Source organism: Canis lupus, chromosome 18, assembly GCF_048164855.1.
Source record: "Canis lupus baileyi chromosome 18, mCanLup2.hap1, whole genome shotgun sequence".
NCBI classification, from domain to species: Eukaryota; Metazoa; Chordata; class Mammalia; order Carnivora; family Canidae; genus Canis; species Canis lupus.
In genome coordinates this window covers 55,445,899-55,466,057 of record NC_132855.1, presented here as the reverse complement: position 1 = coordinate 55,466,057, position 20,159 = coordinate 55,445,899, and the positions used below count along the sequence as shown (strand labels likewise).

Sequence of the window (20,159 nt, the reverse complement as noted above, 5' to 3'; positions counted from 1 at the left end):
TAAAATATTCTAGGGGAGTGAACTCAGGCATAAGTATAACAAAAATGTAATGAATCGCAAAAGGATTGTGAATAGCATTTATAAAGTGCTTTGAGTTTCCACCACAAGCTCAGGTGATCTGGGCCAGAGAGCTTGCCAGTGGGAAGAAGCTGCTACATAGGATCAAGGACACAGGCCAGTTACCTGGGGACAGATCTGCTTACTGACTGTAGGTGACCCATAAGCCTAGGCAGCCTCAGGCCTCATTCCTGAAAGTCCCATGTGCCTAAGTGTGTGCCTATGCAGGGGGAGGGAGGGCAGAGGGTTGGATACCTGGGATGGTCCAGCGCATTCTTAATTTGCTAAAATCTCAGTTACAAGAGCAGGTCCCCTTTCCTAAACCCAGATGTCTGCTCTCATTTGAAATTTTGTATAATCTGGTGGTCACTGGACCCATCCTACATTGTGGGAATTTAAAATGCCCCAAGTGTTGAAACACATATTCTCCCTTTATAAAACGAACACGTTCCTTTCCAGGTTTTGAGAGAAATTAAATCTCTGAATGCAAAGCATTGTTTAAATCAGAGAGCATATAACATCAATTTTTAAATTAAGGGATCCCTGGGTGGCGCAGCGGTTTGGCACCTGCCTTTGGCCCAGGGCGCGATCCTGGAGACCCCGGATCGAGTCCCACGTCGGGCTCCCGGTGCATGGAGCCTGCTTCTCCCTCTGCCTGTGTCTCTGCCTCTCTCTCTCTCTCACTGTGACTATCATAAATAAATAAAAATTAAAAAAAAATTTTTTAAATTAATTCCCTTTTTTTTTTTTCAATTGTACTGCTTAGTTTCAGACAGAGAAACAGGCTTTTGTTGACATGGATATTAGGGGAACAGTATTAAAATACATCAAAGATAGTCACACCCGTCCCACGGTATTGACAGGGAACACCCTCTGTCTTTCCCCTGTGTGACATGGAAAACAGGGTCAGAACGATCCTGCAGTAACTTCCCGATGAAAACAGCGTGGTCAGCCGTTCCCAAGGTTGAGCCCGGCTCCGGCTGCGGCTCCGGCTGCGGCTCCGGCTCCGGCTCCCGCTCCTGCTCCCGCGGAACCGCAGCCAGGGCTCCAGCGCCTCCTCGGCCGCCCCTGGACGCCGCCGCCGGCACCGGGCTCGGGCTCCAGGTCCCCAGGGCCGGGCCGGGCCCCCGCCTCCTCTCCCAGACCATCTGGAAGGCGCTCGGACCATCAGCCCAGGGGTCCCGGGAGCCAGACCCAAGCTGCCCCCTACCCCCTGCCCCCTGCCCGCCTCCCCGCGCCCGCTCCCCGCCCCCAGGGTTCGCCCCCCCCCCCGCCCCGCCCCGCCCCCGAGCCTCCTCCGCGGGGGGCTCCGGGGGGCTGCGGGGGGCTCCGGGGACTTCCTTGCCCTCCCCACCTGACAAATTTTGCAAAAGCAAAACAACGACCAAAAGGGAAGGCGTTCTTTGTCCTTTCACTGGGTTAACTCGGTTTAGGGAATTCAACTCCCGCCCCCACCCCGAGTCGTCCTCTCACCGTCCCCGAAGCGCGGGCCGCTTCCTGCTGCGCTCGGGGCTCGGGGCCCGGGTCTAGCCCCGGAGGCCGCGGTGCTGTCCCTCCGCTACGGATGCAAAGAAGCCCCGAGGGAGCAGGAGCAGCTCGCCTGGGTCTTGACTACTGACTAGGTGGGCACAGCTGGGTTCGGAACCCGAACCGGGTGTGACCCTGGGGCCCACATTTCCACTGCTGTTCCTTACACAGCAAGAAGCGGGTAATAGCTGCAGCTTGCTGAGCAATTAGTACTGTGGAAGCTCTTCTCCCAGCGACTCCGAGAGGCAGGCACGCACTGACCACGTGCTGGGTCTTGAGCGGGTCTCTTAACCTCTCCTTGACTCCTTTCCCCGTCTGCAAAACGAGGCTAAAAATAAGGCTGTTGTGAAGAGTGAAGGGGATACTCCTGGGGAGGCCCTGAGGACACAGACGGGCACGTATTCACCCCGCAGCAAGCCCTATTTTTTAGCCCATCGTGCCCATCTCACAGGGAGGGAACCCGGGCTCGGCGAGATGGAGCGACGACCTGGCCCAGACCGCCCGGCGCACGCCCGGCCGCCGGGACCCGCTCGCGAGCGCCGCTGGGCCGCCCGCAGGTGTGTGGCACCTGCCGCCCGCACACGCGCCTCCCCGCGGGGCGCCCGCACACGCGCTGCGGCCGAGGCCTCGAAGGGCCCTGAGCGCACACGCCAGGCGGGGGCGCCGCGCTCCGGCTTCGGGCTGGTGTCGGGGGACCCCCCGCACCCCCGCGGAGGCGCTGCGGGCCGCACCTGCGCGCCGGGGCGGGAGCGGTCGCGAGGCGGGAGCCCCGGCCCCCCGGCCCCCGCGCCCCCCGCGCCCCCCGGCCCCCGCCCGCCCCGAGCCCGCGGCCGCCCCGCGCTCCCCCGCGCCCGCCCCGCGCTCCCCCGCGCCCCCGCCCGCCGCCCGCCGCCCGCCGCCCGCCGCCCGCCGCGCTCGGGGCGGAGTTTCCTCCGCGCTCATTGTTCCCGGCCCCGCCCCGCCCCGCCCGGCCCTCGGCGGCCGCCCGCGCTCCTGGGGGAGGGGAGGGGCGGGGGCGGGGGCGGGGGCGGCGCGGACGGGACGGGAGTCGCCGCCGCCGCCGCCGGGCCCAGCCGCGCAGACACCGCCCGCTCGTCCGCCGCCGCCGCTCGTCCGCCCGCCCGTCCGCCCGCCCGTCCGCCGCCCCAGCCCGGCTCTGCCGCAGCGGCCGCGAGGAGGGGCCGCCGGAGCGCGGCTCGCAGCCCCGGGTCTGCGCCGGCCGCGCGGCACCTCCAGGCCTCCCGCCGCGCCCCCCCGCTCCGGCCGCTCGCGCGCGGGCCCGCAGCCACCTGCCCCCGCCGAGCCCAGGCACGATGCGCCCCGCGCCGCCGCCGCCGCTGCTGCTGCTGCTGCTGCTGCTGCCGCCGCCGTCGCTGTCGCACGACGGTGAGTGGTGGCCCCGGCCCGGCCGCACCTCGTGGCGGGACCCGAGCAGCCCCTGCGCGCGCCTGCCGGCCCCGAGCCACCCGCCCCGCGCCCGGCCCGAGAGGCGGCAGGTGCCGGGCCCCGCCGCGGGCCGCCCCGGCTCTCGGCTCGGGTGGAGGCAGGGGGAGGCGCACCGCGGCGGGGCAGCGGCTTTGCGGGCGGAAAGAGCGCGGGCCCGGGGCACCGGCGGCTCCACGCCCGCGCGGCCCCCGGGCCTGACCCCTCGTCCTCCGCGCCGGCGGGGCGGGCCACCGCCCGTGTAGTCGCCGGGTGCCGCGGAACGGCGGGCTGGAAGCCCCCGAGGACGTGCCCTGAGGCAGGGGACGAGCCTCCGGGAGCGGCTCCCGCGGGGCTGTGCTCCGCCTTTGCAGAGCGAGGGTGTTCCGAGCGTTGTGGGCAGTTCAGCTCCCCTGAGCCCCTGCTGGGCCAGGGAGGGGGAGTAAGTGGCCCTTCCACAGCCTCAGAGCCCCCTAGCTGAGTTGGGTCCCTGTCTCCTTTGTCGCACATAGCCGGGAAGGTGAGACACCCCCCCCCCCCCCACAGGAAACAAGCTTGGGTGCATCTTAGAAACAACACGCGTATTTTTTCTAAAGGTGAAACGTTAGCCTTTTAGGGGGGACGAGTGGGTGGCTGCAAACCCAGCCAAGCAGGTGTCCCAAAGCCCCTAAGAACAGCTGGACGGTCAGCCCCAGGAAGGAGGTGCATTTCTTTGTGGCCCACCCAAGCACATGTCTGCAGAGAGAAAGAAATGCAGGTGGTGCTCCTACCCCGGGGCCAGGAGGACTTAGGGGACACAGAGGAAAGGGACCCTGCTGCTGGCAGGCGCTGGCATTTGGGGCTGAACGCTTAGGGGCAGGGTAGGATGGAATGTCAGTACAGCCTCTTCCGTGCACTGCATGGAACCCCTGGTGGGAAGGGCCTGGTTCTCAGAGGTCAAGCAGGTGTGAGCACCCTGCAGCTGCTGCCCTCAGTTGCCACCAGGCTGGCCTAAAAGGAAAGGGCACTTTCCGTGGGCAAAAAGTATGTGCTCCCAAAGGGTGTGTTGTGGTGTGAGGAGTGGTCTGAACAGCTCTGAGGATGACCGTGACCTCACATTTGCACGCCCTGTAGGGCTGAGAAGATGCTGGAGGGTGGCCACTCAACCCTGCTCTCAGAGCAGCCAGACTTCAGCGTGGGCCTTGGCATGCACCTTTTTGGAGAGAGCGTCTTAGCAACACCCGGAAGGGAGATGGGCTGTGTTGGCCAGGGTAGGCAAAGACAGGCTAGTTCTCCGTGCGCCAGAGCCTAGAGAGACTGAGCTTGGAGGAGAGCCGGGGGGGCATCTCTGAGAGATGCTCTGGAGCCAACCATGGGAAAAGCTGCAAGCCCAGCTCATTGCTGGCATCAGGGCTGGGACTGCCTTCCCCAGCATCTGGGCACATCCCAGAAACCATGCCTCTTTCAGGAAGCCCTCCTCAATTCTAGCATGGGGCATGGCGCGTGGAGGGAGCTTGATACATGGGAAAAAAATGAACAACAGGGACCAGCACTGCACTCCCACCCAGCAAGTCTCTTGGCCTTTGCAAGCTTCTGGTGCCCAGTCTCTAAATGCTATTGCAGTATGTAACAAAGGGATAAACGGAAGTGTTTGGAAACACGTAAAGCACAAGGGACTATTATGATTATTTGTATACCTTGAGGCAGAAAAGGCTGGAGGGGGCATTGGCTGTGCTAATTCAATACTTTCCTTTAGGGAGTCCGTAAGGACCACCCCATCTCTCTGCCTTTCCGAAGATGGGGCTGCCTGGGCTGCCATCATGGAGGGGTGTAACCCCCCAAACTGGTGGAATCCTGTGATTCAGTTCTTTTTTTTTTTTTTAATTTTTATCTATTTATGATAGCCACACACACAGAGAGAGAGGCAGAGACATAGGCAGAGGGAGAAGCAGGCTCCACGCAGGGAGCCCGACATGGGACTTGATCCCGGGTCTCCAGGATCGCGCCCTGGGCCAAAGGCAGGCGCTAAACTGCTGCGCCACCCAGGGATCCCCCGCTGTGATTCAGTTCTAAACAATAAAGATTACAATGCAAATTTCTCTCTCTCTCTCTTTTTTTTTTTTTTTTTTTTTTAAGATTTTATTTATTCATGAGAGACACAGGCAGAGAGTGAAGCAGGCTCTATGCAGGGAGCACAATGTGGAACTCGATCCCGGGACCGTGGGATCACGCCCAGGGCCCAACGCGGCGCTAAACCTCCGAGCCACCCGGGGATCCCACAGTGCGAGTCCCCTTAACAAAGGCACCACCCCACCCAGGTCCCCTCCGCAGCGTGCCTTTTAATACAGGCCGATCACGCAGCCTCCAGCGTAAGCATTAAACCAGGGGCCCAGCAGCCCATTAGACAGACTTCTTTTCCGTACCTTTAGTTTGATGTTTATTGGGTGGAGCCACACGGCCTCTGAGTTCAGTTTCCTTACCTGTAACACAGAGGAGCAGAGGGCTCCTCTGTCTCTCGTTGTGTAACATTTCTGGGGTTTTCTGCCCTGTTAGCTGCCAAAGGACAGGCTGACTTACGCCAGCTGTCTGATCCAGTCATTTCACGGGTGAGTCCTGGGAAGGGAAGGGGGCTGGCCTGCTGGAAGACACTCAGACTTTGGCTCAGAGGGACCCAGGAGACTGTAGACAAAATAGCGAACCTCTTGAGCCTCGGTTTCCTGGTCCATGAAATCGTAAGGAAGTGACCTTGTAGGTTGCTCTGAAGATGGGAGTTACCATATGTAATGAGCTCGACCGTGTGCCGTACTCCTGGGCAAGGCTCAATAAATCCTAGCTATGATGATCAATAAAGCATACGGACTGAGAACTGGATTTCTCCAAGGCCACCGAGCGCCAGCATTCTGCTAATGTTTGCAGGCGGCAGTTGGCGTGTAGTAGCAAAGAGCGAAGCTCGAAGCTCTCGTGCCACAAGGTGAGGGAGAAGGAGGCTTGTGTAAAAGAAGCGGTAAGATGCGGGTAGGGGTGATCTAGGCAAGATGCTGGTAGGAGTGATCTAGGCGAAGCTTCCTGAAGGAGGTGGGGGCTTATGCAGAGATTTTAAGATAAAAAGGGTCAGTGTGGGGGCGCCTGGGTGGCTCAGTCTGTTGAGCATCCAACTCTTGGTTTCAGCTCAGGTCTTGACCTCTGGTGGTGGGTTTGAGCCCAGGATCTGACTCTGTGCTCGGTGGGGAGTCTGCTTGGGATTCTCTTTTTCCTTCTCCCTCTGCCCCTCCCTGCCGTACTCATTCTTTCTCTCTCAAATAAATCTTTTTTAAAAAAAGGTCAGTGTGGGGTGGCAAGACCATTTCATAGGCACCCAGAGGTGAACTTTTAGAGCCCAGAGAGAAAGCTCCATGGGATGAGTTCAGGGAATGGAGGTATTCCTAGCATGGTGCTGCTTGGGCATGCTCTGAGGCAAAAGTGAGCAAGCCATGGGAGTTAGGAGCAGACTGGGCGCAGCTGGCTGGAGAAGAGGAGGGGTATGGGGGGGGGTCACAACACTGGGTGGCAGTTTGGCCAGAGCTTTGGGGTGTAGCCACCCAAGGAGGGGCAGAAGAGGGGGTGTCGTCTGGCAGTCAGCAGGGCACAGAAGTGGGGACAGAGGCAGGGAGGCTGCACCACATCTGCCCTTTCCTCAGGCATCCATGTTTGAAGGGAGAGGAGAGGTGCTGCTGGATGGGGTTTGATACCTCTGCCCTCTGGAAGCTGAGAGAGGAAGGGGCCCCCACCGGATTGGAAATCCTCTGAGCGTGGAAGACTTAGAGATTTAACTCTGTCTTTAGGTATCATCTCTGTTGAGAAACCTTCTAGATGGAAGTAAATTATGTTTGGGCATCTCTTCCAGCGTGCAGAGAGCCCCTCCAGGGCAGGGGCCGCAGCAGTTTCTACCTCCAGGGCTCCACGCAGCAATGGGCATTGAGCCGTTGCTTGACATTTTACCTGCACCACTCAACTGAGGGGAACTGGCCTAGACCCTGGTTTCAGGATTTTAAGTAGGGGAACCCTAGGCCACCTCACCTCCTGGGCAGTGATGCTGGCCAGTGGGCTGGTCCTGCAGCAGCCAGAACAGGTAGGAACACCTGCTGAGGGTCCGGGCTTCGGGGCTGGAGATCCTGGACCAGACTGTCAGTGGCTGCTGGGAGGACAGCTTGGCACTTAGCTCAAGGCCCCTCGCTCCTAAGTTAAATGGGAGGAACCTTCTAGACAGGTTCCTGCACTTCCTGGGGAGAGGGGTCGGGACTTAGATGGTTCTACCCTGGTAAGAGCTTGCTTCTTTTTTTTGTTTGTTTTGTTTTTGTTTTTGTTTTTTTTTAAGAGCTTGCTTCTTTACATCCTCTATGCAGAGGTGAGGCCTCAGGAGCCCTCTGCAAGTTTGTGGAATGGAAGCTCCATATGAGAGACCGAGAAGGAGCCTCTTCTGTCCATCCGCTGGCCCGTCAGCCCGAGCCCCAGCCCCAGCCCCGGCCCCGGCCTGCCTGAAGACTTCCTCAGACCTAGAGGCCAGGGAGCTCTTTCCTCAGCTCCTGGCTCACTTTTTATTTGCGCTTGAGGGTATGATGCAGGGCAGGGAGCTCAGCTGGCGGCCTTTCCTGTCATGTCCCATTTTCAGGAACACAGGTGAAGTTGCTTGGGTCTCCTTGTCATGGGTCCTGTCCACCTTGTCCACCTTGTGGGGATGTTAGAAGACCAAGGACGTGGCAGGTCTGGGGTTGGGACTCTGGGCCACACGAGCCTCATGATGGTTAGGTGTTCCCTTCCGGAAAGCCTTCAAGAGAATCTCCACGGAGGAGACAGTGCAGGAAGCCTGTTCACATTTGCAAAAGCATTACCGTCAGACCCCTTCAAGGAGGCTGTCCAAAATAGCATCCAGGTGGCAAAAGGTAATTTGCACGGTGCTTCTAAATAACCCAGAAAATCATAGAATACAGAATTCTAGAACTGGGAAGCCTTCTGGAAATCATCTTCTACATCCACTCATTTTGCAGATGAGGGAATGCAGACCAGGGAGTAGGGTCGCCTGCCCAAGTCCTAGTGACTCCCAGTGCCCTGGGAGATGGGTGTATCCAGGTGTGCAGCCACAGAACTGACTGGGCTCCTGTGCTCATTCTCCCCTGGGCACTGGAGAAACTCACTAACACCCTTTTCAGGAAGGGTTTCATGATGGTGACCTCGCTATATTGTGCCTGCACTCTCCCCATCCCTCCACCTTCAGGGGAAGTCGAGGCTTGGAGCTACTTTATTACTTGGAATTAGGCTCTCCACAGGCTCTCCCTACCATGTCACTGTGCTGCCCACCATGTTGGCCACTGTGTACTTGTCTGTCTCCCATTGCCTGTGAGCCCTGGTGGTGATGACATCAGCCAGCCAGATTCTGGAACAAATAAATGAGTGGGTGGCAGTGCTTGTTGGATGTCTGGTGCACAAATTCGGCCTTCCCCGCACCGCCCACCCAAGCCCTTGTACTGGCTCTGGGCTCTGGTCCGACCCTGCACCACTATAATGATGGCCAGCACAGTCCCCCCAGCCCTGCTTGGCCACCCGGCCATCCATCCTCCCTCTGTCCCCACCCCTTTCCCTGACAAACCACTACCACCCTCTCTTGCTTTGCAGCCTTATCCCCCACGGGTCAGCCACCTTGGACTTCCCTATGGCCAGGGTGCAGGGTGGCACCCCGTCCGCCAATTGTCATGGCCGGAAGGCTGTGTGCCTCAGCCCAGGGGGAAGAGAATTCTGAGGAATGGCTGACCCAGGCTTGCCAGGCAGCCCCAGGTTGGGATGCTGGGGGCCTTCCCAGAACCAGGCCCCCCTGGAGGCACATGGGCTCACCAGGAGCCCACAGCTGTCTCACCCCTACCTGTCAGCATAGGAGGGACAGTGGGAAAGCCAAGCCTGATGAGGGGACACTTTGGAGGCAACGCAGCCCTTCTTACCTGAAATTCATGGAGCTCTCTCCCAGGGGGCCCCCTGTCTTCATCTGGTCTGATCCCCCTGCTAACTTGCTCTCAACATGCTCACTGGAGCCACAGTCTCCAGCCAGGATAGTATGAGGTTGTCTTGGGATGGCTTTTATCTCACAGATCATTCCAGGGAAAGGAAACTGAGGCACAGCACTGAGCACTTCTAGTAGGTGACTCAACCAGCATTCCTCTCAGATAGCCACATGCCTCACTCCCTCATTTCTGTCAGCTGTCTGCGGGAACGCCACCATCTCAGAGAGGGCTTCTGGGCTGCCTTGTGTAACACAGCCTATCCGCCATACTCTGTATTTTCTGCAGAGCACTCATCCTCCGGGTACATACTCATTTCTTTCTTTGTGCGTCTCTTCCCCCCAGTAAGACTCCAAGTTCCATGAGGGCAGGGTCCCTTGTTGTCCAGTGTTGTAGCCACAAGGCGCCTGGAACAGGACCTGGGATATAGTAGATACTCAGTAATTGTTTGCTGAACGAATGAGTGAATGAATGAGTGGGTCATGGCAGGACTGGTTTAGAACCTAGAGTCCTATCTGCCAGTTCTGTGCTATCCATTTACAAGGCCCTGACCTCATTCCAGAAGAAGACAGGCAGGTGGCGGGCGGGTGGCCCCGGGCCTGGAGCGGGTGGGCTGGCTGCATGGGCATGAAGGGGAGCAGGACTTCTGGAGGCAGGAGCACCGTGGGACGTGCAGCAGCCTTGTAGCTGCTTCCGGGCCTCCCCCGCCTGGAGGGCCCTTCCATGGAGGTTAGGGCTGCTGGTGCTTAGAACTTGGTTTGGCTGCTCTTAGCCATTAAAAATAGTGGATTGGCCAAGACAGCGATGTTCTCTCTCTCACATGACAGACGTTCATGAGGTAGTGGGGTGGGTTCCGCCGTCTTGAGCATGCCGCCCCATGGTCCATGACGGCTACTGGGGTTCAGCCACCAGGAAAAAGGAACAAGAGGCCTGCAGCTCCTCTTTGGAGGGTGGCTGCCAGAAACCACACACCGCACTACCAGTGACATTTGTTGGACAGAACGTGGTCCTGTGACCACACCTAGCTGCAAGGGAAGCAGGGAAGCAGCCTTTCCTCAGGGAAGACTAATTTTTATTTAGGCACCCACGTGGCTAACCCAGAAATTGGTGGTTCAGTTACAGAGAGGTCGTGGGGTGCCTGGGTGGTTCAGTCGGTTGGGCGTCTGACTCTTGGTTTTGGCTCAGGTCGCGATCTCTCAGGGTCGAGGGATCAACCCCTGTGTGGGGTTCCCCACTCAGCCCGGAGTCTGCTTGCCCCTCTCCCTCCCATTCTTTCTCTCCGCTGGCTCTCCCCCAACTTGTGCACACACATACTCTCTCTCTCTCTTATTCTCTCTCAAATAAATAAAGTCTTTAAAAAAATAAAGAAGTCACAAAGAATAGATGTGAGAAGTCCCTAGTGGGCACTCACCATAGAGTCAAGTCCCTGAAAACCTTGGGTTTGGGGCCCCTGAGTGGCTCAGCAGTTGAGTGCCTACCTTCAGCCCAGGCATGATCCTAGAGTCCCAGGTTTGAGTCCCGCATCGGGCTCCCCGCGTGGAGCCTGCCTCTCCCTCTGGCTGTGTCTCTGCCTCTCTCTCAATCTGTGTCTCTCATGAATAAATAAAATCTTAAAAAAAAAAAAAAAAAAAGAAAACTTTGGGTTTTTCTGCAGCTGCACTCACTCCTCATCTTGCCAATCAGATCAACTGCTTCTGCATGAGTGAAACACGACCACTTGTCTTTCATGGCCTAAGGCTTTGCACCCCCCCTCAACTTTGGCTAAGCCAGTTTCAGCTTGTCCCTTGTCATTGTGGCTCTGACCTTCTGGGGTACAGATGCGAGTTTCCTTGTAGCGCCCCAGGGACCTTGCTGCTCCCACTCAGGCCCGTTAGCTCTGAGCTCTGCCAGGGAGCCGAGGTGCCCGAGGGACCACCCATGAGGGACCACCCGTGAGCCGGGCCTCCTCCCGGCTTGGCACTAGGGGGCCTGCTTCCCCTCACTGTCCTCTGAAGGGGAGAGAAGTATTTGTAGCATATCCTCCCCTTTCCTGCTCTTCAGGGCCAAGGGCAGGGCCGAGGGAAGTACGGTCTTAAAAGCTTGGTCCCTGGACACTCAGGAGACTGGAGCTGGAGGCCAGTGGCTGGAGGTGCTCTGGGGGCTGCCTTGGGGACCACCAAGAGGTTGGGGTATACCCAGAGGGGAAAGCCAAGAGTAGGCCAGTATGCGGGAGGAGGGGCTTTGCCTCCCACCCACTTTGTGCAGCTCTGCTCTTCTCCGTCCTGTGTGGTAGTCTCCACAGAATTCCTCTGAGACAAATTCTGCTATCAGAGTGGAGAAAAATGGCAATGTCTTGGCACGGAGCCCCAGGCTTGGAAGTTGGATGCATGGAGTTTAGTCTGAGCTGTGGCACTGGCCAGCCCTGTGGTTTTAGGCTTGCTCCCTGCCTCTGTTTCTCTAGCTGTAAACCACATACAGCGCCTTCCTCTACCAGTGAGGGTTAAAGGCAGTCGCACTGGTGGTGGGCCTGACGCCTAGTAAGCATCAGTACTTTGGGGTTTTCTTTCTTTTGTTGGCTTGAGCTCTTGCCCCGTGTGACGTTGATAAATGATGAAAGGGAGTCTATGCTGTAACCTCTCTGGGCCAAGCTTTTGCCCATTTATTCGCTGTCCCACAGCGGGGTCACTCTGGATGAGGGCCCCAGTCCTGGGCTGTTGTAGACCACGCTCCCAGATGAGAGATGAGAGTGGGCTTAGCCAGGAAGGGGCTGCAGTGGCCAGCACCCCCCCATTCCTGGTTCCTACCTGGTGCTTCTCGCTCCACTTCTGGGGGCACCACCTGTCACTTCAGGCTGCAAATTAAGGCTTTCCGGAAGCCACCAGTCCCTGATCCTGGCAGCCCCCAAGCTTCTGCCCATCACACTGGGAAGTGGAATGTCACATCCTACCACTCTTTCTGCCTAGATCAATACTCCTGTGGCTGCTCTTGCTCTGCTGCGCCCCCACCCCCACCCCGTGTAGGCTGCAGACCTGAGTATCACGCTCTAAAGAGCTTCCTTCCTCCTCCTCCCACCCTCCCTGACTCCAGTACCAAATTCATGGAGCCGCCATCCAAGTCAGGCAACAAAGCATGATGGCAGCCTTTATAGCATCTCTACATTTTTCCTTCTTCTGGGAGGTTGTGATCCTGCCCTAGATATAAACCAGGGAGCCAAGTATCTCTTCCCAAAGATGAGAAGTGAGAGGAAGATGGAAACTACTCAGAGAGCTGCATTTGGCTTTCTGCACAATAATCCTGGGAGGGGGGAAAAAATTGCTTGCTGCCTCAGTTTACCCTTGTGGTAAAACAGGGCTAACACCCTATTTTTTTGGTTTGGTTTGGTTTTTTAACCTTTTCTCAGGGGGGTGGGGGCTGCTGCAGCATGGAGGCTTGAATACGAGGCTTGAACTCATGACCCTAAGACCAAGACCCAGCTGAGATCAAGGGTTGGGATGCTTGACCAACTGAGCCACCCAGGCGCCCTTTATTTTTTACTTTTATTTTTTTTTAAGATTTTATTTATTTATTCATAGAGACAGAGAGAGAGGCAGAGACACAGGCAGAGGGAGGAGCAGGCTCCATGCAGAGAGCCTGACCTGGGACTCGATCCAGGGTCTCCAGGATCATGCCCTGGGCTGTAGGCGGTGCTAAACCGCTGTGCCACCGGGGCTGCCCTATTTTTTTACTTTTATAACTTGGTAAAATAAGCTGTGTCTCAAACTGTGCATAAAGAAGATGCCACTGGTCCTCAAGATATTAACAGGTATGCTCTCAGGACATGTTTGTTAAACGAATAGGAAGTTTTTCATGAACAAGAGAGAAGCATGATCCAAAAAGTTTGGAAAAGCATGCTGACTCTTCCCCTTCTTGGGAAGTCAGGGCATGTTATGATCTTACATGCCCCCAGATCTTTGTTTTTAAGAAGAAAAATAGATTTGATTTGATTTATTTATTATTTTTTAAAGATTTTATTTATTTATTCATAGAAACACAGAGAGAGAATGAGAGGCAGAGACACAGGCAGAGGGAGAAGCAGGCTCCATGCCGAGAGCCTGACGTGGGACTTGATCCAAGGTCTCCAGGATCACGCCCTGGGCTGCAGGCGGCGCTAAACCGCTCCACCACTGGGGCTGCCCGATTTTATTTTTAAAAATATTTTATTTATTCATGAGAGGCACAGAGAGAGAGAGAGGCAGAGACACAGGCAGAGGGAGAAGCAGACTCCATGCAGGGAGCCTGATGTGGGACTTGATCCTGGCACAGTGGGATCAGGCCCTGAGCCAAAGGCAGATGCTCAACTGCTGAGCCACCCAGGCATCCCAGGATTTCTGTTTTTTTTTTTATTTTTATTTTTTAAGATTGATTATTTATTATTTATTTATTTATTTATTTATTTATTTATTTATTTATTTATTTATTTAACATATATATAGAGAGAGAGGCAGAGGGATCCCCGGGTGGTGCAGCGGTTTGGCGCCTGCCTTTGGCCCAGGGCGCGATCCTGGAGACCCGGGATCAAGTCCTGCGTCAGGTTCCCAGCGTGGAGCCTGCTTCTCCCTCTGCCTGTGTCTCTGCCTCTCTTTTTTTTTTTTTTAATTATTTATTTATTTATGATAGTCACAGAGAGAGAGAGAGGCAGAGACACAGGCAGAGGGAGAAGCAGGCCCCATGCACCGGGAGCCCGATGTGGGACTCGATCCCGGGTCTCCAGGATCGCGCCCTGGGCCAAAGGCAGGCGCCAAACCGCTGCGCCACCCGGGAACCCCAGGATTTCTGTTTTAAATCCAGTCCGAGGCCATCACCCTGCACCCCCCCCCCCCCCCCCGCCCCCCGGGCGTGTGGAGGCTTCGTGGGCCAGCACTCCGCGGCGGCTCACCGAGGCGGGGTACTTGGCTCGGTCCTCGGCCCTGGTTTGACTCCGCGCTCGTCCACCTGCAGGCTGTCGGGTTTCCGGGAGTCCGGGAGCCCGAGGGTGGAAGCAGGTGCATCTCCAGGTGCATCTCGTTCGATGGGGTCGCCGGCTCGCCTGTGTTTTTCCGAGCTGCCGCCGGCGCACAGGGCCCCTTGGCAGAGGCTCGGAGCCTGGCCCCTGGCGCGGCCGCTGCGGTCCCGCAGCCCGGCCCTGGGGGCGCTTCTGAGTCCCCGCGCGGCCCTGCCCCCTCCGGGCCACCGCCTGGAGCCCCCGGAGCCCCGCCCGGAGCCGCTTCTCTCCCTGAGGTCATCCTGGTCCCCCTTCTCCGCGGCCACAGGGGCCAGGGCGCCGGAGCCCGTGCGGACCGCTGGCCCGGGGGGAGGCGGGGAGCTTGTCCGCAGGCCCTGGTTCCGCCCCGGTTCCGCCCCGCCCCGGCCCGGCCCGGCCCGCGCTCTCGCTCTCGCTCTCGCTCTCGCTCGCCTGGGCTCGGTGGGCGCGTGGGCCGGCACGTGGGCGCGTCCGGGCTCGGGGCTGCGCTGCCCCTGGGGCCTGCTGAGTGTCGGGGCAGCAGGCTCGGAGCAACGCCCAGGAGGGCCCCTGCGGGCTGTTGAATAGAGAGCAGGTGAAGTAAGAAAACGGGTTTGTAAGAGGAACAAGAGGAACGTGCTGCGTCCCCGAGGCTGGGAGCCCTCCCTGCGGGTCTCCCTTTCCTCCTCCGTGGGTGAGGGGCTGGCCCGGGAGGTCTCGAGGCCTCTCCTGCTTAGTATTTCTCGGTGTCCCAGAACTGGGAGCATAACCGCACTGGGTGTAGGTTTGTGGGTGTATGCAGGAGGGCCGGAGGAGGGGAGCTGAGGGGTGCCTCGACCAGGCGGCACCCATGCTTTGAGTCACGGGCGTTGGCTGCAGGTGCTGGGGGGGGTGTGCACCTGTCGGTGGCGTCCCAGCAGGGTCCCTCCTTCCTCCTCATCTCACCACGCATCAGCTGCCTCTGTCCCTGTCCAGGGGCAGGAGGGGAAGCAGGGGTTGTAACCAGGAACATATGTGTCCCACAGCACAGAGGGCCTGTGTTAGGAGTTGGACCACAACCTTCTAGAAACCAAAGAAGGTGTGAGTGACTTGGTGTCCAGAACTCTTGACCTTCTGTTTGCCTATATCCCCTTCCTTGGGGTGGGATAAAGGGATGTCTTGGGTCCCTTTAGTTCTGAATGGAGGACAGGGGTGTCTGCGTGGCTTCCAGAGCAGAGGATGTGCCCAGCTACCGGTGGTGCAGGGCTGTGGACTCAGCCCCATACTGGCCTCAGCGCTCAGCAGCCTGCTGCCTCTGGCTCCTGCTTCCCCAGCTGCTTCCTCAGCGAGGGATGGACAGGAGCTCCTTTTCCGGCTGCACCTTTAGGCATGAGAGCAGCACTGTGGAAGCACCGACCAGTTTGTCAGGGGAGATGAGAAAGGCAACCGTCTGTGGGGCCGGTATCTCCCAAGTCCTGTGGCCTCGGGTCATGCCCCACTCCAGAGGACTAAATCCACTTTGCAGCAGGGACGTCCGAGGTGGGAGGGCAGTGGGGAATTGCCCAGCCTTGGGGTCAATCGAGAAGTCCTGAGGTTCTAGCTAGCCCCTACCTTTGTTTTTTTTTTTCTTCTTTTTTTTAAAGACTTTATTTATTTATGAGAGACACAGAGAGGCAGAGACACAGGCGGAGGGAGAAGCAGGCTCCATGCAGGGAGCCTGATGTGGGACTCGATCCCGGGACCCCAGGATCATGCCCTGGGCTGAAGGCGGCGCTAAACTGCTGAGCCATCCGGGCTGCCCATAGCACCTTCCTTTGTTATTTGTATTTACTTTTTTGAGAGACAGAGCCAGTGCACGAGTGGGGGGAGTGGCAGAGGAGAGGGAAGGAGGGGACCTCAAGCAGGCTCCACACCCATGCGGCCCCTGAAGTGGGGCTTGATCCCACTACCCTGAGGTCATGACCTGAGCCAAAATCAGGAGTTGAACCCACCAAGCCACCCAGCCGTCCCAGCCCCTCATTCTAGGTATGGCTTTGTGCTCGAGCCCCAGGAGTGGCCAGATAAACTTGGGCTGGCTCTCTGTACCCACCTTGCATGGTAGTGGACCCCTGACACCACAGAGTGAGGGCGGGGAGCACGGGAGGCTGTGGGGTAGGAAAGCTGCCTCCCCTGCCTCCTCCCTTTTGGAGTGCCAAGTCTGACCTCGGCATCCATCTATGTGTGACCTAAACAAACCTGAAAAAGTTTTGGAGGGAAACGTTCCATTTTGCTTGCAGTTTCTTCCAAACAGAAGAGCTGTGAGATCCCCGTGTGTATGCGTGTGTGTGTGCATGTGTTTGCGTGTTTGCACACCCCGCATATTCTGTTCCCCCTCGGATGTCATTAAGCCTCCTCAATGACTTTTAGGGGATGAGTTTTCAGCTGTTTGAACACCTGGCTCCAACCAGGCTGGCTCTGGGATTCTTGATTCACTTCCCTAGGTGGAGCCCATAGGAAACCGAGTTTCCTTGACTAGCTCTAACATCTCAAACACAGGGGGGCAACTTGGCTTTGTTTAAAAGGAACGTGGCTTTTAACTTTCCCCCCACTGCAGGCCTTGGTGGTGGTGGGGGGGGGGGGCAAGAGAGCCAGCCTGCAATTGTTCAGCTATGTTCATTTGTGAGGTGTGTTTGTCCCCCCCCCCCCCCCCCCCCGCCATTCCCCACAGGCAAGCAGACCTCCTTGGTCTTTAAACACCAAGGAAGTCTAGATTTTGTGCTTGACAGGGGAGTAATCGTGCTTTTTCCCCTATTTCTTATGGCCAACCAGAGTCTTGGGGGCAGCTTGGCTTCATTTTTAACTGGCTTTGCAAAATAAGTGGGGTTTCCAGCGGGGAGCCAGCCTTAGCTTAGCTCCCCCGGGCCCAGCACACACACACTGAGTTTGGGGAACGTGCTAGCATGGATTATTCTGCAGCGAGAAGGATGCAGGTGTTATTCCTGGAAGGGGAGAGTTCTCTCCAGGGCAGAAAAAAAAAAAAAAAAGTTGGGAGATTTGGAAGGTTCTGCTTGCTGGCTTAACCTTCAGCTTCCACCAGGCGGAAACCGGTCATTCCCAGGGAATTCACAGCCCGTGGCCCAGAACTTTCTCATTCCACTCCCAGAGGTGACTATCCCCGCTTCTACGCGGGACTTCCCTCTGGCTTCTGGCCCTTGTTTGTTTTCAGCCCGGAGTAGAGACTGGTCCGCGGTGGGTTTCCAAGGGCGGTGGAGAAACCGTACACATCTGGTTATTTTCATGGCTTCGGGACCGGGAAGGTGGCGTGGGAATGCCAGTGCGCTCCCTCAGAAAAATATTTACCGAGGTTGTTTTGGAACCAACCACTAAGGGAAGAGCTGGACGCCAAGCGTGCGCAGGCTTCGCCTGGGACCCTGAGTGTGCCCGAGGGTTTAGAGAGCGGTCCGTGTCCTGGGGTCAGAGTCGTGCAGACACGTGCAAGCCCCGTGCAGCGGTTCGCGGTCGTGGGAGGGAGGCCCACACTCGTCCTTCTCCTGCCCCCACCCCTGCCCCCCACCCCTCACCCCGCTGGCTCTGCAAGGAGCACGATAATGGGACCTCCCCAGAGGGTGTGGGAGACACAAATGGGATCTCACTTAGAGCTCTCGGTTCAGTATCTGGCCCATTTGATAAGGCCTCAGTAAGTGCTAGATAAAAGCCTGAGAGGGATGTGATCCCCTGGCTTTGAAGGGTGGTGGGTTTGTAGAGAAAGCCGCTGTGTAAGTAGAGAGGAAGCGCGCCCTTGTGCCGCGTGGCCTCAGACCTGCCGCAGGCCCCTGGGACATGCGGCGCCCAGCCCTGCCTTCCCAGCCCTAGCACAGACATTGGCATCTCACCCGCAAGGTTGTCAGCCTGGCTGCCCATCCCACCAGGCCTGCCCCTCTGCAGATTTGGAGTATTTTGACATCCCCCCCGCCAAAAGCTTATTCATTTTTTTTTTTAAGTGTTCATTTTGGTCCGAGGTAGCTATTTCTCCCTCCCTTGACTGACAAGGGGACCAAGGCCTCAGAGGCTTCAGGTTCTCACGGGACCTGGGTCTCATACCCCAGAGCTTGCCCTTCCTGTTGTGGAGGCTCCATGTGCATCACGCATGAGGTCTCTGAACCCGGTACTAAAGACAGGCCAAAGGGTGCTGGGTCTCCTCCCCGGGGTGCCGTCCTGTTGTCCTGACCTCCGCGGGGGACCTCCTCCTGGCTCTGGAAGGCGAGGTGAGCTCGGCTGGCTGGGCATCACCCCTGTCTGCTCGCAGGCCGGTTGGTTGGCAGGCAGCTCCTGGGCCACTGCTGGGCCGCACAGATCAGGATTCACATGGTCTGCAGCAGCCGAAGGGATTAGGAGGCCCTGGGAAGGGTATTGTTTTAAGGAGGTTAGACTGTCTTTCCAGCTCCGGAGGAGCCCCGGCCCCTTTCCTGGGCTGGCAGGCTGCCCGCCCTCGACAAAGCCTGAAACACCTGCCCAAGCCTCCAGGGCTCAGCGTGTGCGTGTGGGAACAGCCACGACAGGTGGCTCCAAGGCCAGCAGCAGGCCCAGGATGGGGACCTCTGCGTGGGCAGGGAGAGGAACAGGTGGGGGGAGGGGGGGCTCCAGGGGAGGCGAGGCGACAGTCTCAGGTGGCACACTTGGCTAAATTCCAAGCTCTCCTCTTGCCTCTCTGCCTTCAGCCACAGAATTAGAATAATGAGTAATCCAAAGAATGGATTTAGAAGCTTCCGGCCTGTACAGGGTGGGGGTGGGGTTCCACCTTCTGACCCCCACTTGGAGCGCTTCTGATGAGGGTGGGGTGGAGGGTGTGCCCTCCTTAGGCGGGACTGCAAAGGTCATTGGAGCCACCCCTCTGTGAATCGTGTACAAACTGAGGCCCCCCAGAGGCTGGTAGTCCTGGGGAGGAGAGAGCAGGGTTGATCTAGAACCCTTGAAAGCCAGATGGGAGCGACAGCTCACCCACCGGGGAGCGGGGCAGGGATGCCCAGGCTGAGTGGAGTGGCCCACACAGGGAGGGCCCAAGAGTCCTTCTGGGTGTGGGGTCTGGGCCAGGGGATGGGGAAGCTTGGGCCGTGGGTCCTGGGGCCTGTTGGTTGGTACCCCCCACCCCCACCCCCACACTGCGGGACTCCCAGCAGCAGCCCTGTCCACACAGCTGAGCCTCCGCACAGAGCTGCAGAGCTGCGTGAAGTGTAGACAGATGTCACCCAAAGGCACGAACTGCCGTGCTCACGCGTGGTGGCCCTGTGCTGGGAGCCGCCCGAATGCCCATCTGCCGCGGAATGGGTAAACAGGTGCCACACCAAGAAGGTACAGTCCGCAGTTGCACTCCGCGACAAGGATGAATCGTACACATAAAATGCCAAGGGAAAGCAGCCTGGTGCAGATGTCAGTAGTGTGCAGTGGTAGCAGTGTGATAGATGCACAACTAGCTCATGATATTTAAGTCAGAAGACAGCTTCCCCTTGTAGATGGAGAGTGGCTGGAAGGGAACAGGGGCTTCCAAGACTGGGCATCCTGTTCTGTGACCTGGGGACAGGAGTGTGTTGCATCGATGCTTGTGCATGTGCAGTTCTCTGAATGTATGTCATTCTTCCCTGAAATGATTTTTTAAAAAGATTTTAAAAGTTATTTATTCATGAAAGACAGAGAGAGAGGCAGAGACACAGGAAGAGGGAGAAGCAGGCTCCGTGCAGGGAGCCCAATGTGGGACTCGATCCCGGGACTCCAGGATCAGGCCCTGGGCTGAAGCCTGAGCTCCAGGCTCTCTCCCTGAGCCACCCAGGTGGCCCTGAAACACTGTTAAGATAAAGGAGGAGCAAAAAAAAAAAAAAAAAAAAAAAAGATAAAGGAGGAGCTGTTCTCTGAAGATCTGACCCCACTCTGTGGCCAAAACCCCGGCCCCAGACAGCTGAGGGGTTGTCCCAGGGAGAGAGGCTCTGCGGCCCAGGAGCAGCCAGCCCCGGGGAGAAGAGGAAGGGAACCAGGTTAGGTGCCCTGACCCCCGTGTCTGCTGGCTGACTTGTACCCTGGCCGTTCCCGTGAGGGTCAGAGGCAGGACAGCACTCGGTGGCCTGGGGCTCGGGAACCTGGCATGCACCTGCTGGGGATGGGCGCCGTGCAGGTCCTGGGTGCCACAGCACCTGCCAGGGCAGGGCTGCTCATAGATTTTTTAATTTATTCTTTCTGTTTTG

The 20,159-nt window shown here is 57.8% G+C and overlaps 1 protein-coding gene across 1 annotated transcript in view; it reads left to right on the top strand.

The window, feature by feature from the left end:
• The first annotated feature begins 2,735 nt into the window (after positions 1 to 2,735).
• The window catches only part of PODXL (podocalyxin like), a 49,641-nt gene continuing 32,217 nt past the window's right edge, over positions 2,736 to 20,159 (top strand). The window contains exon 1 of the mRNA XM_072784609.1: positions 2,736 to 2,970. Coding sequence (XP_072640710.1) covers positions 2,898 to 2,970 — 73 coding nt within the window. The 5' untranslated portion in view covers positions 2,736 to 2,897. The remainder of the gene's footprint in view (positions 2,971 to 20,159) is intronic.